At 41.0% G+C, this 17,926-nt stretch overlaps 1 protein-coding gene across 6 annotated transcripts in view; it reads left to right on the forward strand.

Moving 5' to 3' along the window:
• Nucleotides 1-17,926, forward strand: part of LOC137533924 (EF-hand calcium-binding domain-containing protein 6-like) — a 100,091-nt gene that overhangs the window by 59,950 nt on the left and 22,215 nt on the right. For 5 of the 6 annotated variants that reach the window (XM_068255238.1, XM_068255237.1, XM_068255241.1 and 2 more), the window contains 3 exons: nt 11,588-11,784; nt 15,095-15,202; nt 17,209-17,274. In XM_068255238.1, the coding sequence (XP_068111339.1) occupies nt 11,588-11,784; nt 15,095-15,202; nt 17,209-17,274 (371 nt within the window). The remainder of the gene's footprint in view (nt 1-11,587; nt 11,785-15,094; nt 15,203-17,208; nt 17,275-17,926) is intronic. The other variant, XM_068255236.1, reaches the window with a different exon arrangement.

Consider the following 17,926-nt stretch of genomic DNA (forward strand, 5'->3'; position numbering starts at 1 on the left):
TATGAGCCAATCACAGTGATCACAGGGTCAGGAGCCAATGCTCCAGTGTCAGGAGAGCAGTGTGATCGGCGGTAGTGGCGGGAGCGTGCAGCTTGATAATTGAAATCTACGCCTTGGCAAGGATAACCGGTCCCAAACAGGAGGTAGATTTCAGTTAGGCCTGGTTCATATTAGCGGTGAGCGGAATGTATACTGTACAAACAGATCGGTATGCGAACAGATCCAATGTTAACCAATGGATCCGTTCACATCCATCCGCTTGTACGGATCCGTTGTCCGTTCCGCTCAACGGACAAAAAAATGCAGCAGGACCTAATTTCCCGGACCGTTGTGCCCAGCGGACCGGAAACGGAAAGTTTTGCAGCTACATAGGAACACATAGAAAATGGACATTTTACAGCACACTGGCTGCATGTAGAAACTGACAGTTTTTACCTGATCCTGATGGCCAGATCCGTATGACCGGTCCCGTGAAAAAACACAAATGTGAACCAGGCCTTACCTGTGTCCGGAAGTGGTTAAAGAGTAACTGTAGTGAAAATAACATAATAAATACATTTATTTTTTATTTTTATTTTTTTTTAAATATTCATTTATAAATGATTTAGTGTTTGTTCATTGTGAAATCTTTCCTCACCCTAACTTACATTCGGAAATTTATCACAGGTGCTGTTATGGGATCTCTGCGGAATGTTTGTTTACTGAGAATTTTAAAGCCAGTAGAAAATATACCTGGTACCTGGTCTCCCAGAATACTCTGAGGGGAGGATTCCGCATATCAATCAGCCTAGGCTAAGCATCATTGGGAGGGTCAATATACAGCAGTTTTTAAATCTACAAAGTATTTATGAAGCTGAAACCAAGATAATTATCATAAAAGTGGGTAACTTGAATAATTGACTGCATTCTATTCTATCTCCCTACAGTGCCTCAAATTAGGGTCATTGCCAAGATAGTGGTCATGACTCCTGCTTTCTGCCTAAAAAGTGATCTGGGGAAAAGGATCAGAGGATGTGTCAGCCAGGCCCCTAAACACCCATGAGGACCTAGTCACCTCCCTAGGTTGCCTTGTGCCTTGTGGGCAATCTGGGTCTGCTCACAAGCTAGCCGCATCAGATGTCACACGACTGCCTGGGTGCATGATTACTGAAAATTAACTCAGGCGTCCAATTGACTTGATCCATCCCAGAGACTGTTGGATGCAAGCTATAAAGTCCCTCCCATTTGTGAATTATCACTAGTGAGGTGGATGAGCCTTTCCCGCTTTATATAGGACCAGATCGCAGTTGATTTGTGCTCTTATTCTGATTGGCTGGTCACATTCAGGACCAGGACAGGAACAGGCAGCAAAAGTAAGACCTGATCACATGACCGTAACAGCCCATGAGAAAAATATAAATCGATCACCTTGTCAAATATCTGATCGATATCTGCTTAAAATGATTACCAACTCAGTAAAGGACCAGCCTTTAAAGCGTCATAACCAAAATTAGACAGAAGTGGGTGCGTGCTCACTATAAACAGAATATTTATAGGTTAACAGTTTTACCTCTGAAAGAAATACGTAACACTCAGCTGTTGAATTTTATAAAATTATCTTGTTAAGAAAAATAGATAAAGCATTTATATACAGGAATATACATCTCTCCAGTTGTTGTTCATCCTCCAAGAATACATTTTCATTCAAAAATACATTTTCAAAGTTCCTTTAGTTAAACCAGTCCATTTCAATATAGCAAATATTCTGCTGTAGCTTTTATCCTTCATTGATTGTGTTGTCTCGAGATTGAACAGTGTATGGTACACACAATATAGCTTTATCCTTAAAAGATGATTTATGAAGTTCTATTCTTATATAAAGAACTTAAAGTAGATATATCTTAATCCATCAAAGCTTGATAATTGCTTCTAAGCTTGCAATTGCGTTTGAATAATAAAACTTATAGCATAGAAAAAAGTTATCTAAAACTCAAAAAACTGCTGAAGTTTAAAAAGACAAGTCTTTAACGTTTATATAGACTAATTGTCAAATAATTCACCAAGAATTATTGCATATTACCTCTCTTGGGTTTCAGAATCACAATGGAAGGCAGTCTCTTGCTAGGCCTCAATCATCTCAGTAGAGTTTCAGGCTTGATGCTCTAATGTGCTAGCCTGCTAGGCCTATTTATTGTGATTTTTCCAATATGGCGTCGGGGTAGGGGATTTTACATGAAGTCATGTTCTTTTTATAACATTTACCTCACCCTTTATTTTTAGATAGAGATATCTAGATGCCCCTTATGGTTGTAAGTGGTAGTAGCAGGCACAAGAGATTCCTCCTGTGGTTATAAGTGGTAATGGCCGACACAAGGCTTATGGCCTAACTGTTTTTATACAATCTGAAATAAAGTGTATATTAGTGATCAGCATATTAGATATGTGTGAAAACTATGTGATTAACATCTTGCGTATAAAATAGGCTTAGCTTAAGCAGTGTATATCTTGACCTTAGACGGTTAAATTTACTAACACAACAATACTACATAACGTGAACATTTCTTCAATACTATCTCACTTTTAACCTTGTAGGAATAAACAGCTCACTTCCAATAATAACATTGAAAAGTACACAATCTAATTTTGATTTTGCCCGTACTCACTAATCTTGAAATTCACTCAATTTATCTGCAAACCATTTAACATTTGTATACGATTTGGGCAAGAGGGATGATCAGTTCTCTGCATTAATATGAGATTCCGGCCCCCCCTTGGATGCAGAGAGATGATAGAATCTTGCTTGTTTTGGTAGTAGTTAACTCTTAGTATAAAGTCTAATTCCACAGTGGTGCAATTTCTTATCAGGCAAATCTTTGCTCTTTAAGTGGCACTTTTTTTGTGGCATAGTCAAAGTCTCAGTCCTTGATTAATATCTTCTCCATTAGACACTTTTTACTGGTCCAGATAGTCTATAGTCTTTTTGATGACATCCTTGAATTTGAAGTTTTCATCACAGTGGTAGCTTGTGTACATGTGTAAGAAAAGTTCACAGTCAGTAAGTTCCCATTCAAGATCAGGTGCAAAACTTTCATAGTAGCAAAGCGTTGACAGCAATTATGCTTTTCATGTGGCTCCTAAATTGCTTCTTTTGGAGCATGATGATTATCTTGATATCACAGAGGTTGCTGTGACTGACTTGGATAGTCTCCTGGTGCTGTCGGACTAAGATCATCGTCAGTGGAAGGCGTTGATGGTGTTGATGGACTATGATATCCATTCACTAGTCCTGGTGTATCGGAACCTTCATCATCAGGATTGATAGGTCCAGATAGCCAAACCTCTTCTGTACAAACAGATATCTTTGTAGCATTATACGTGATTGGTGGAACATCAGCTTCATTGAATATCAAATGCAGCTTATTATCAGGGGTTTCTACAGTGTAATTGTTTCCCATTTTAAGACATGTGGTGAAACTTAAAGTTCAAAATGTATAAGCAGGAATTATACCATTGATGTGATGTGATGTGACTCCTGAATGCTTTTAGAGCACAATGCATTCAACATTTTGTTAGCTTACAACAGGTTAATTAGTTAGTTGGTTAGTATTATGTATTAATACAGTTAATTACACCTTTCTTATACCATAAAGTTTCTTTCACAAATGGTATGTAGCAGAACAAAGTATGTGTAGTTCCTTAGCAGCAGAATCCCATGTTGTGATGTTATCTTACATTTGATGTAGATATCATATTGAGAGCTTAGACATTACAAAGTTCTTGGAAATGCAATTTGCAATGTATCCAGTTGTAGTAAGCCGTTTTCAAATATGTTCTTCATGAACCACATTTACTAACTTCATATTGTTGAAGGTGCTTCTCCATTTCATGTTTCATCTTTCCAGTATTATGGAGTAAATCGTTCTCCTGAATTGGTCAGTATCTTTATCACATATTTGAAAGTCTTTTGAAAGTTATGATGTAGTCTGTGAACATCTTTGTATGTGAATTTTGGTATGTTATATGGATGTTTTTTTTTTCTCCAATGATGAAAATAATGGGATAGTTTAGTATCAATTAGTTTGATAAGAACATAGTCACTTTTCATGAACAATTTCTTCTACTAGCTAGCAGGGCTGTCTCTTTCTGATACGTCTGCTAGAACATTTGTCTGAATGTCTCTCATAATATACAGCTTATTCTTGACTTAAATGGCACTCTTCTCCATTCTTATTCTGGGGTATTCGAGGTAGTGGTCATCTTATTGATGCAGCAGAAAAACAAACGAATGCCTATATATATGGCGATTCCAACGATGATAATGCAAAGAATTGTATTTAGCATGTTTCCAATCCATCCGGAAAACCAGTTAACTGGGTTGAGAAACTCCAATGATACTATTTCTGAATTTCTCTTTCTGAAGGCGGCTTTCACTTCTTCCATATGTTTCAAGTGTCCTTCTATTATTTCACTGTAGTTTTGATGTATGTAGTTACAACAAGCAGCTCCTACAATTGCACATGTTCCTCCTTGTGCTGCAGTTAAAAAGTCTAACACCAGAGTATGTTGAGCCAACATTTTAGTATGCCATTTTAACTCTTCGTTCACTATTCCAATAGTCTGAAATATTTCATCTGTAACATTATCAAATAGTCCAGCAAGCAATTCTATATTTTGCGAGTTTATTAAAGTTAGTCCTCCTGTTCCAATCAGTCCAGTAAACACACCAACTTTTGCATACCATGGTACTTGAAGGAGTCTTCCTTTCTTAGTTCCATCAGCACTTCTCTTGTACATATGATGATTGGAAATTTGCTCAATGCTTATCTGGTCTTTCTCAACAAACCAAGTGGCGGGTGCTATTTTAATGATTGTACACCTTCCTTTTCCCCCTATAGGTAATAACTTGTATGCTGTATTTCCACAAGCCCAGAACCAGTTATATGGCAGTTTGATTTGTCCCAAGATGCTTCCTTGAAATGCATAAGTGAACAATGGTTCTCTCCAAGTTTTATTTGCAAAGAGATTTTCATATTGTTTTCCTTTTTCAGTCAACTTGTAAGTTAGTCCTTTTTCCCAGTTACAGTGTAGATTTATGATTGTTCCTTTTGGAGTATATCCCAAATGATGTAGGGAATCAGTAGAAATATTTTTGCAATTTTTAGGGTTCAAGCATATGTATGACTGTCCTTTGTTTAATTGAACAGGATTTTCTCTTTCGATTGTCCACCAGGGGGCATACATCCATGTTGTCAGTTGTAGTCCATGTATGGAGTAATTGAATTTTTCTGTAGAAAATGTCCCATAACTTGCATGTGTAGTATTTACCAATTCTTCTAGTGGTACTGGAATTGCTAGGTAAGGCATGATTTTTGTGGATAGTGGAGTATGTGAACAGATCCAACAGTCGCTCTTGTTCAAGCGCTGGGCATATTGTTGATGCATCAGTATCAATTTATTTTGAAGTTTTCCTTGTAGATTATGCCGTTCCGCTTCAGTATGCAGTAGTAGCGGCTGACACAGCCAACACCATAGTAGTGGCATCTTTATGGATTGTAGAGTAGGTTGTCAGTTTCAGCACCTTAAAAATATAAAAAAGTAAAGAGAGGCAAAACATATATAATATGCAACATTCTTGGTGACCTTCAGCATAAAATAACTACCTTCTCACATGTGATTCTGAAACAAAAATATGTTATTTTTTTGATGTTACTAGGTGCAAGTTGTATCTTGTTTGGTCAAGTATTCAAGTTATAGCAGAAAGTTCAATCTTTCCTTGCTGATGTCTCTTGAAGCTTTATCATAGTTGATCTGTAAAAATCAAAGTAGTATTTATTTTCCTTCTGTAGAAAAATTACATGCTTCAAATAGTGCCTCAAAAATAGCACATCACTTATGTCTTCATATGTGTGTTCATATGTCATAGCTTTTCTTAGCTTCTATCTTGTTGCTTGTAAGGTATATTAACAGAAAAATGTCCTTTTATCTTCATTACACCTTTTATTAGTAGATTATCTGAAGACAATTCTTCCAGTGCTTCAGTGTGCTTCACTTTTTCTCCTTTGTGTATCTTTAGATAGATCATTGTCCATTTAGGCTTCACCTTTCATATTAGGCCTCTGCTGCTTTTCACACAGAGCATATGTGGTAGTGCAGATGTCTGCAGAACTAGCTTAGTTGCTGTATGTCTGTAACATCATCTTCCTGTTTCAACTGTAGAAATCTCTCTTCTGTCTCTTGGTATCTGCTTCTTTAGCTAGAGCATGTCCTTGTATCATCGCACAGGTAGAAAGTTCCCTGTCTCTTAATAGACTTCTTTATGTATGGGATCAAAAATAAAAACATTCATCTATGTTTCAGTCATCTTTTCAAGATATTATGTAGGCTATCTTCTTTCATCACAGGATAATCTTCTTCAAGATCTTAATGTAGTGTCTCCATCTCTATATCTTCAAATCTCCATCTCAAATCTTCTCATCATCTTCTAATTTGACCAGTGGCGTAGCTAAGGAGCTGTGGGCCCTGGTGCAAGTTTTACAATGGGGCCCTGAAGCACTCTATACATAACAATTGATACGGCGCACCAAAACCTGCCAATGGCAACTACAGTGTCAGGGGTGCATGAAGGGGATGGGGAACAGCTTGTTAATGATTACTGCTATCCATAGCATCTATAGAAGTGATTATTACCAGCACAGGACCAATAGAGAGCTAATACTGTAGTTTAGGGAGGGCCCTTTGGGGCCCCTCTGGCCCAAGGGCCCCGATGCGGTCGCTACCGCTGCACCCCCTATTGCTACGCCCCTGAATTTGACTGCTTTTATCTGTAAAGTCAATAACCATCTTCATCTTCTAATATCTTCAGTTTGTTCACTCACCTGATAATTTACTTTATCTTAATGCCCTTCCTCTTCCTTCTATGTTCGGTTCTTGTCTCCCAAGTGGCCTACTCGTCTTAGTGCTTTTCCTGATCTGTTGTCAGCCAGTGTTTCAAACCATTGGTCAGAGTTTTTTTTAAGAAGTACAGAGTCCATTTGGCCTCACACCTCCTTCGGTACTTCACCCAATTGTATTGATGTTCAGCTGTTTCAGATCAGATCTTCTAGCTTAGCCTGTTTCAGTGGCTTGTTCATGTTGACATCTTGCTCAGTCTTCTTGCATGTAGCTGTCTTCGCTTGTCTTAGCAAGTTTCTTCAGGCCTACATGGGATTCTTGTTTGAAGTCTTGGTGGGCCAGATAAAATAAATTATCTTGTGAGACTTCTAAATCCTGGTAGCAATAGCAACCTTTTCCATTCTTCAAAAATGACAGTCTCTTTACTGATGTGTAGGATGCCTTAATGCGTCTCTGTACAATTCTAGCCTCAAAATATATAGAATTCCCCCCTTTGAGGGTAGAAACTACATAAAAATAAAAATCTTCTTTTATTATACTTTAATATATGTGTGTGATACCTAACTATCTCAGCCCTATATCTGAGTCTTCGTGAGTGGTTGCACAAAACTTTGGCTTTTTTTTTTTTTTTAAATAAAAATAAATAAATAATGAAAAATAAATAAAATAAAAATAAAAAAACTCAATCTTCATGATTGCACCTTGTATTATCTTTCTATCTTTCTATGACATAAACTGTTCCTTATATTTGTATTTAGAAAACTTGTAAAAAAACAAACAAAGAAGAAAAAAAATGTTCATTTGCCGTGTTTTACTATAAAGGCGGGGGTGAGCGCGCTCTGTATGAGACTTTGTTTATCAACTCCTGCAGCTTCTCCCTGACAAGTTCCTGAGCTCTGTGTATTTTTTTTTTTCTGGTAGATGCTTAAACACGGAGCATTTTCATCTAGCGTTGAAATTTAACTTCTTATTATGACGATAGAATGAACTTTATCTAGCCTAATAGCTTGGTGAAAAAGTCATGTAGGATTGCCTATTTTTTTTTTTTTTTTTTTCCTTCAGCTGAAAAATATCTGTAACACTTGTTGTCTCCTTCGAGCTGTGAGTTTCTCAGAGATTTTGTTTTGTCTTCGTAAACCTTTCTGATAATACGTGGTCTCTCACACAGTAGAGACAAAGTAAAAAAATGAATAACAATCTAGTTATGAAGTCTGTTGTCTTCAGTCTTGTAAAGAGTCATTGCATTATATGTTAACTTGTGTGTTATAAAGTACTGTATTTCTCATAAAAATATCTTATAAAAGAAAACCAAGCAAAACTGTTTCTCCTCTTCTTATTGAGGGATACGGCATGTTACTGTTACTAGAATCCTTTATTGCGCACAATATTCCTTTTAGTGTCGCATAGTGCAGCTGTGAACTATAAACATTGTCCGTCTTTCTCTATTATTTTCTCTGTATTCTGAGATATCAACGGCATGTTGTATTTGAAAGAAAGCTGCTAGATTCTTCCTGCTTGAATCTCTCGTCAGAGATATATAGGGATGTGTAGATAGCTCTTTTTCTTCTCAGATAAAAATAACTTCACCCGTTATTTATTAAAGTCTTCTATAGACCGTAGCATGAGTGTGCTTGTAAAAAAATCTCCTCTCTGAGATTAAAAAGCATAAGAATTCTTCCTTCTTTGCTTCAGATTATGGTTGCAGTTACATTTCTGACCATATATATAAAAAGTTTGCTAGCTTATTTCCCGGGTAAAATTCACAATGATCTATTCTTCCATCACGTGAATATGTAATTCCAGGGTAACTGTTAACACATCTGGGGTGCCATCTGTCAAATATCTGATCGATATCTGCTTAAAATGATTACCAACTCAGTAAAGGACCAGCCTTTAAAGCGTCATAACCAAAATTAGACAGAAGTGGGTGCGTGCTCACTATAAACAGAATATTTATAGGTTAACAGTTTTACCTCTGAAAGAAATACGTAACACTCAGCTGTTGAATTTTATAAAATTATCTTGTTAAGAAAAATAGATAAAGCATTTATATACAGGAATATACATCTCTCCAGTTGTTGTTCATCCTCCAAGAATACATTTTCATTCAAAAATACATTTTCAAAGTTCCTTTAGTTAAACCAGTCCATTTCAATATAGCAAATATTCTGCTGTAGCTTTTATCCTTCATTGATTGTGTTGTCTCGAGATTGAACAGTGTATGGTACACACAATATAGCTGTCACGGACGATTGCGGGGACGCAGGCGCGTCCTGGAACCGCCCGTGAAGAAAAGCGATCGCACTCGATTCTCTGCGTCGATTGCGCTTCAAATCGATAGAATCTGGATTTATTGTGTAGGAGGTCTGCAGTCCCTTCTTAGCAGAGGAATAGCATCACCTTAACTGCAGGATGGCTCTTTTGATATGCTAATGAGCCTGGGCCCAGAGAGTCCCTGGCTTCAAGCTGTGCTGATGGCCCATCCATCAGGTATAAGGTGACAAGCAGCTGGCAGGAAGACTGGCCCTGTGACTGCTGATCAAGCCAGAGGTGTAAACTCAAAGTTGTCTAAGCAGATTTCACATTCAGATGTTAATTGAAGGAGCAAACAGGGCCTTTTCATAGACAAGAAGCAGACACAGCTGGACTCCAGTCAGGCTGACTCCGGCCTTAGCAGGAAGAAATGAATGTACAATATAATCTTTTGCCCATTTACAGAATACAATAAATAGGGTGGTTATGAGAGCGGTATCATTGGATCCGTAGGGTCATGCTGGATCTCTTGATACCAGTCGAGAGGGGCCCGGGGCCCCTACCACCCAGGTATGAATCTACTCAGGACCCTGATCTGATGCACTAGCCATGTCAGGTATCATATTAATCTGTATTTTCCTCCAAGTATGAAGCTGTTACCCCCCTAAATGTAACGTGTATGGTTCAGGAGTTACAGCAATTCATAAGTTTAGCTCTAAAATCTCTCAGAGGGAATGAACTGTCATTTGCTGGTAGCTCAGAGGGGGCTGGCATTGCCACACCCCCAAACCAGCTTCATCAAAAGCACAGAGCCAGCAGGCGGGCTGTGTCCTCCACACTGAACCATCTTGCACTCATCAGATGCCAGCTTGAGGATATGCTGGTATCCACCTGGTCTGAACTCTGGACTTTGAAACCAAGGACTTTATGATTCTTCCCACAATAAGGACATCTTTCCAGGAACTAAGTAATTTTCTCCCTTCTTTTATTTTTCATACTGGCTATTGCTGTTTTCATAATTGTTGATTTTCATAATTGTCTGTATATATTAATTATTTATATTGCGTGAATAAACGACTTTCTCCAAGTCATTCACTTTCCGCTACCCTGCTTATCAGCACACACAGAAATGATCCCGGGTCTCTGAAGATACGCTACTGTTTGTTTGTTGTTGGCTAGACAGAATATCGTGTGTTTAACCGTTTTATTCGCAGGATTAGTCAGTCAGTTAGTGGGCCCCACGGTCCCATAGTAACCGCGGTGGTGGCAGCTTACTCTGAACCAGTAGGTGACGTTGTAATCACCCGTGTCTCACAGGCTCCCTTCTGAGTTGTCTGCGGCTAATTCTTAACGGTTCCTGCGCATTGACTGCGACCAGAGTTCGCACGATCTGTGCGCTGGCACCGTTTAGAAGGCTAAGTGCGGTCAGCCACTGAGGGCTCCTGTGACAATAGCTTTATCCTTAAAAGATGATTTATGAAGTTTTATTCTTATATAAAGAACTTAAAGTAGATATATCTTAATCCATCAAAGCTTGATAATTGCTTCTAAGCTTGCAATTGCGTTTGAATAATAAAACTTATAGCATAGAAAAAAGTTATCTAAAACTCAAAAAACTGCTGAAGTTTAAAAAGACAAGTCTTTAACGTTTATATAGACTAATTGTCAAATAATTCACCAAGAATTATTGCATATTACCTCTCTTGGGTTTCAGAATCACAATGGAAGGCAGTCTCTTGCTAGGCCTCAATCATCTCAGTAGAGTTTCAGGCTTGATGCTCTAATGTGCTAGCCTGCTAGGCCTATTTATTGTGATTTTTCCAATATGGCGTCGGGGTAGGGGATTTTACATGAAGTCATGTTCTTTTTATAACATTTACCTCACCCTTTATTTTTAGATAGAGATATCTAGATGCCCCTTATGGTTGTAAGTGGTAGTAGCAGGCACAAGAGATTCCTCCTGTGGTTATAAGTGGTAATGGTCGACACAAGGCTTATGGCCTAACTGTTTTTATACAATCTGAAATAAAGTGTATATTAGTGATCAGCATATTAGATATGTGTGAAAACTATGTGATTAACATCTTGCGTATAAAATAGGCTTAGCTTAAGCAGTGTATATCTTGACCTTAGACGGTTAAATTTACTAACACAACAATACTACATAACGTGAACATTTCTTCAATACTATCTCACTTTTAACCTTGTAGGAATAAACAGCTCACTTCCAATAATAACATTGAAAAGTACACAATCTAATTTTGATTTTGCCCGTACTCACTAATCTTGAAATTCACTCAATTTATCTGCAAACCATTTAACATTTGTATACGATTTGGGCAAGAGGGATGATCAGTTCTCTGCATTAATATGAGATTCTGACAACCTGATAAAAATCAATCATGTGTGGCTCCATTAAGCCTCTTTTCCAATAAATTTATCATCTCTCCCCCTTACCCTACAGGTCTCAAGAGACGACTTTCTCCAGGTCCTGGAGAAATTTCAGCTCCACCTCTCCAGAGACCAGCTGGGTCACTTCCTGGCCCGTTGTAGTATGGAGGAGAATGCGCCAGATGTGGATTATGTGGACTTCCTGCAGCGTCTCCAGACTAGAAGAAAGAATGAGAAAGCCCAGAAGATTCTGTACAAAACAGGAAACCGGTAATACAACATTACAAAAATTATGATTGGCCAATAATAAATGAACGTGTGTACCGGGCTTAATATGTGACTGTGTGGTTATAAAGCCTAATCTCAACACTAGCAGTCCTAAGCCCGTTTGAAAACTGGCTCTAGGTCTGTCACCACCGCGCACGCGCACCAGCCCGCCACACCCGCCCTGCGTCCTGTCCCAACGACTGTCAGTGCTTGACATGCACAGTAGCGCAAAAGCACAGACACAGGGACAGATGCAGGGACACTTGTACTTTATTAGGTAGGATTCAAACATCCATTGGGCTCAGGGCCGGATTTGTACTCTTTACCACCCTAGGCCACTGTCACCAGCCGCCCCTCTTCAGTATAGGTAGCAAGATGACCCCTGCCCCTTCCCTCTAGTATAGGTAGCCAGATGACCCTCCCCCTTCCTTCCAGTAAAGGTAGCCTGATGACTCCCTGCTTTTCCCACTTCCCCCCTTTTCAGTATAGGTAGCCAGCTCGCCTTCACACCGCAGCAGCCATCAGTGTCAATCATTTCTTTGCTCATCTACAGTGCAGAAGCTTCCTCTTCCTTTCCTTCTCCAATGCTGGCCAAGTCCATAGTTGCCGGCCAGAATGCAAACGTGCACAAAGAGCAAGGTGGCTGCTGCACAGGCAGCTGGCAGCAGAGTACTGCGGTCATGCGCTCGCCTGATCTCCCTGCATTGCAGCATTTGCAGGCTTGCAAATGCTGCACCAGTTTAGCCTGCTGCTTTGGTGCCTTTGTACCTGTGGTTCCCTAGGCCATGGCCTAGGTGGCCTTGGCCTAAATCCACCCATGATTTGGCTAGGAAGAGAGGGGAGTTCAGCCAGGGGTCGAGTCCTGCGTGAACGCGGGTGAACGGCGTCCACCCACTTTTTCTTCAAAGTGAACGCCGTTCACCCTGGCTTGTGTGGAGGGGGGCAGAGCAGGGAAGGCGAGCTATAGGGACAGTGGGGATGGGCGGACATCCCCCCCCCCCCCCCCATCCCTCACCTTTGTGCTTCCCTTCCTGCCTCTCTCCCCTCCAGCGTTTTTAAGTGTCGGGCCGACGGCAAAAGTGGGCGGAGACTTCCTGCGTTCCAGTCGCATGGGACGCTCCGCTCTGTGTGCGGCTAGTCTGGTCTTCTAGCCGCACACAGAGCGGAGCGTCCCATGCGACTGGAACGAAGTAAGTCTCCGCCCACTTTCGCCGCCGGGCCGACACTTAAAAACGCCGGAGGGGAGAGGCAGGAAGGGGAGCACAAAGGTGAGGGATGGGGGGGGGGGGGGGAGATGTCCGCCCATCCCCGCTGTCCCTATAGCTCGCCTTCACTGCTCTGCTCCCTCCGGGTGGGGGGCTGGGGGCACACCTGGCTACCTGGGCACATATACACCTGCCTACATATACTGGGGACATATACACCTACCTACATATACTGGGGACATATACACCTGCCTACATATACTGGGGACATATACACCTGCCTACATATACTGGGGACATATACACCTGCCTACATATACTGGGGACATATACACCTGCCTACATATACTGGGGACATATACACCTGCCTACATATACTGGGGACATACCCCTGCCTACATATACTGGGGACATATACACCTGCCTACATATACTGGGGACATATACACCTGCCTACATATACTGGGGACATATACCCCTGCCTACATATACTGGGCATATATACCCCTGCCTACATATACTGGGGACATATACACCTGCCTACATATACTGGGGACATATACCCCTGCCTACATATACTGGGGACATATACCCCTGCCTACATATACTGGGGACATATACCCATGCCTACATATACTGGGGACATATACCCCTGCCTACATATACTGGGGACATATCCCACTGGCTACATATACTGGGCACATATACCCCTGCCTACATATACTGGGGACATATACACCTGCCTACATATACTGGGGACATATACACCTGCCTACATATACTGAGCATATATACCCCTGCCTACGTATACTGGGGACATATACACCTGCCTACATATACTGGGGACATATACCCCTGCCTACATATACTGGGGACATATACCCCTGCCTACATATACTGGGGCCATATACCCCTGCCTACATATACTGGGGACATATCCCACTGGCTACATATACTGGGCACATATACCCCTGGCTACATATACTGGGGATTACTATACTCATGGCTACATATACTGGGGACAACTATAGACCTGGCTACCTATGCTGGGGGTACCTATTTTGGGGGAACTGCTGTCAGATTATCTGCATTTTTGTGGAATCGCTGTTATGTATTTTGGGGAACAGCTGCCAGATTATGTGTATGTTAGGGGAACGGCTGCTGCCAGATTACGTGTATTTTGGGGAACTGCTGCCAGATTGTGTATGTTTGGGGGACCACTACTGCCAGATTATGTCTTTTGGGTGTTACGTGTATTTTGGGTGATCCGCTGTCAGGTTTCGCGTATTTTGGGGAACTGCTTCCAAATTATGTGTATGTTGGTGGAATTGCTGCTGCCACATTGTCTATTTTGGAGGAACTTCTACCAGATTGTGTCTTTTTGGTGAAATGCTGTAAGATTACATCAATTTTTGGGGGATACACTACGGCAGAGCTCAAACTTCCTTGGCAGACCTTTTACATCACTGCTAAGGTCATGTATATTTGGCCCCACCCATGACCACGCCCACGGTGTGCTTGACCACGCCCATTTTTGGCGCGCAGAGGCTCTCCAGGTGAGTCCACTCACTTCTTTTCCCAGGACTAGACCCCTGAGTTCAGCCTATCAAAACCGGCAGCTCTTGATCTGTTAGCTGGTTAATTAACCAGCAGCTGGAGACCTTGATTGACCCTCCCTGAGTCAGAAGGGATTATTTGCCTATTAGAATTATTAGCTCAACACTTATCAAAACCAGCAAGTAAGAGACTTACACATGATTGATTGCCTGATTAAATTGAACATATTTTCCTCTATGAATTCTTGTGCATGAGAATTTCAGAAGAATAAGTTGATCTCTGTTATAAATTAGTGATCACGAGCTGTATGCACAGCACATTTTATAGTGAGTGTACGTTGCTGTACCCATTTGTATCCCTAGAGGGTGCTGTGGCTTCATTTTGAGACTGAGGTGCTTCATCAACATTTTGTAATGCCCCAACAATTGTAGTTGTGCTTCTGTGAAGTTAGGTAATAGAGCTTCAGTTTCATTAGTGCTTCTGGAGATTTTCATGCATGCAACACATCATACATGCATTTTCTGATGATGGACCTGTTTCCTGTTGTGCAGGGCGGTGGACAGGCAGTCAGTAAGCTCAGAGTCCACGACTGGAGTTATAGAAGAAAAACTCCTGCAGTATTTCCATGCTGACTTTAGCACCCTTCTTGATGATTTCAGGTGAGTGTGACACAGACCTGTTTAACTAATCAGAGAACTCAGATGTTATCGGTTATCGGTTTGTGTGAAATGAGGCTTCTGCAGATAAAAATATGAGCAGTGTGATATGCGGCAGTGTTCTAATAAAGGAAGCACTATGAGGGCAGTAGAATAGTGATGGCAAGAACTGCTCGCTGATGAACAGTTCCTGCGTGGTGACCTTGGGGCTACTTTGTGCCATGCGCAGAGTGCTCCTGGCCTTGAGCGCGTGATCAAGGACGCGTGCTACTCGGCCAGGGTCTGCATGCTATTAATGGACCTCGCCAGGGACGGATCTGGGGGGGGGGGGCAAGCGGGTATCTTGCCCCAGGCGCAGTTTGTTGAATTCTTAAACAGGCGGCAAAATGAATGGCAGTTTAGGCGCAAAAACCTGACCTTTAGGCACCAAAACCTGACCTTGCCCCAGGCGCAACTTGGCCTTGATCCGTCCCTGGACCTCGCCACCCCAAAAGTAGCCCCGAGGTGACTACACAGTCAGGGGCTGTTTGTCAATGAACAGTTCTTGCCATCGTCGCTACAGTAGAATAACAAGGACACTATAATAAAGTGAGCACTATGCATTGCACTATAAAAATAGAGGCACCCTAATATTACAGTGGTCTGAAACTCCGACATAACATTAAAAAAAAATGTGTTTTCCTACTTTTTTATACAGTTATCATATTTGCTTTTGTGCATAAGTAATATTGTCTGTTTACAAATTACAAGTTTCCAAAGTGTTTTTTATCTTGCCCTGAAACCTGCCATTGTATTTTATTCAAACTGCTTTTTATTATATATTAACATCTTCTAATGAGCTATTCTGAGCTGTTGGTGTGCTTGACTTTCAGACCACTTTAAGAGAATATACAGAAGACTCTGATTATATCAACTTGACCTGTCCATGTATGAAACAATTCTTCTGAGCAGGGCCGGTACTTTTATAGGGGCAAACAAGATAATTGCCCCTGAGCAGTTCTGGGCCTCCTCAGATCTACTGCCAACTTTTGTCCCTGGGGCCCCTGCAGACTTTTCAATGCAACTCACCTGTTCCAGCGACACACGCACTCCCGCATACATCCTGGCAGGGCCACCTTATCTCAGTGACCTGGCCAGCACTATATTATTACGCAATAATGTGTGCTAGGTCATGGGGGAAAGGCGCCCCTGCCAGGTGGAGGAATCAGCACGCTACCAAAGATTCTACTCTGCAGGGGCACCAGGGAGAATAATAAAGTCGAGGGGAGACCTGGGAAGAAGGGGGCGGGTGACAGCTAGTTTAGGGGCCCTTGAGGGTTAATATGAAAAGGGTCCCTAACTCTGCTTCAGGAGGGGCGGTGTCAAAGGGACCCCAAAGTCCCATTGTATCTAGGACTGGATCTGCTTTAAGGGGGCCGGTGTACCAGTGAGGGGACTAGATGAGCTGTTTGCTATGTTTGTGTGCAATAAATTGTTGAATTATTGGCATTTTTTTCCTATCAGCAAAGTTATGATGTGCAGATAAAGCCAAACTATCACTTTTTTTTCGATGCGTTTCCCCCGGAGATGTGGGTGGTGCGTGAAAAGCACATCCATTTCTGATTGGCTAATTTTACCACCCCCGTGTAACGTGAGAGCTTATCTGCACAATCTGTTCATAGTATTCAATATCTACTGGCCCTCATACTACATGGCGATGGTAAGTTTAATCAGTGATTGGCCAATCAAAATTGGATGTGTTTATGAACCCCAAAGCTCGTTACGCACTTTCAATTTTGCTTGACCAATCACTGACTAATTTTACCACCTCCATGTAGTGTGAGAGCCAATAGATATTGAATACTATGAACAGATTGTGTAGGTAAGCTCTCAAACTACATGGAAATGCTTAAATTGACCAGTGATTGGGCAGTCTAAATTGGATGTGTGTACCTGGGTTAATTTTATCACTAATCAAAGCTACATCTTTTAATTAAATATATATATATATATACTTTGCTTTTCAACAGGAAAGCTGATACCAATAAGGCAAATGTGATCAGCCAGCAAGTCTTTAGAGCAATCCTGGAGAGGAGGTAATGTGTGAGGTGAAATTATTTTATAGATCGAGGACCTGTCATATGGCGGCACAGCTTAGAGTGAACCTGTATGAATAGAATTATGGGAGCAACCATTGCTGAACTGTAAAGGTGTAATCTTTATGTTTCTCATCCAGATCTTGAGTTGCTAATGGGTTGATGTTCTTAAAGGACCACTGTCGCGAAAATCTTAAAATGTAAAATATATGTAAACATACAGTATACAGATAAAAAGTGCATTTCTCCTAGAGTAAAATGAGCCACACATTGCTTTTCTCCTATGTTGCTGTCACTTAAAGTAAGTAGTAGACATCTTACAGAACCGACAGGTTTAGGACTAGCCCATCTCCTCATGGGGGGGTTCTCAGGTTTACTTAGTGAATGGCAGTTGCTCCGTCCAACTGCCCAAAAAAGTGTACGGTGAATAGGGAGGCTGGCCAGCATCTTTATATAAATCAGGGAGTGTCAATGCTGAGACTCCCCTATGGAGAGATGGACTAGCCCAACACCTGTCGGTAATGTCAGATTTCTACTACCTCCTATAAGTGACAGCAACATAGGAGAAAAGTAATTTATGGCTCATATTACTCAGGAAGAAACTTACTTATTTGTATGCGTTAATATATATTTTAAATTTTAAGTTTTTCGT

This window comes from Hyperolius riggenbachi, chromosome 10 (genome assembly GCF_040937935.1).
Source record: "Hyperolius riggenbachi isolate aHypRig1 chromosome 10, aHypRig1.pri, whole genome shotgun sequence".
Classification (NCBI taxonomy): domain Eukaryota; kingdom Metazoa; phylum Chordata; class Amphibia; order Anura; family Hyperoliidae; genus Hyperolius; species Hyperolius riggenbachi.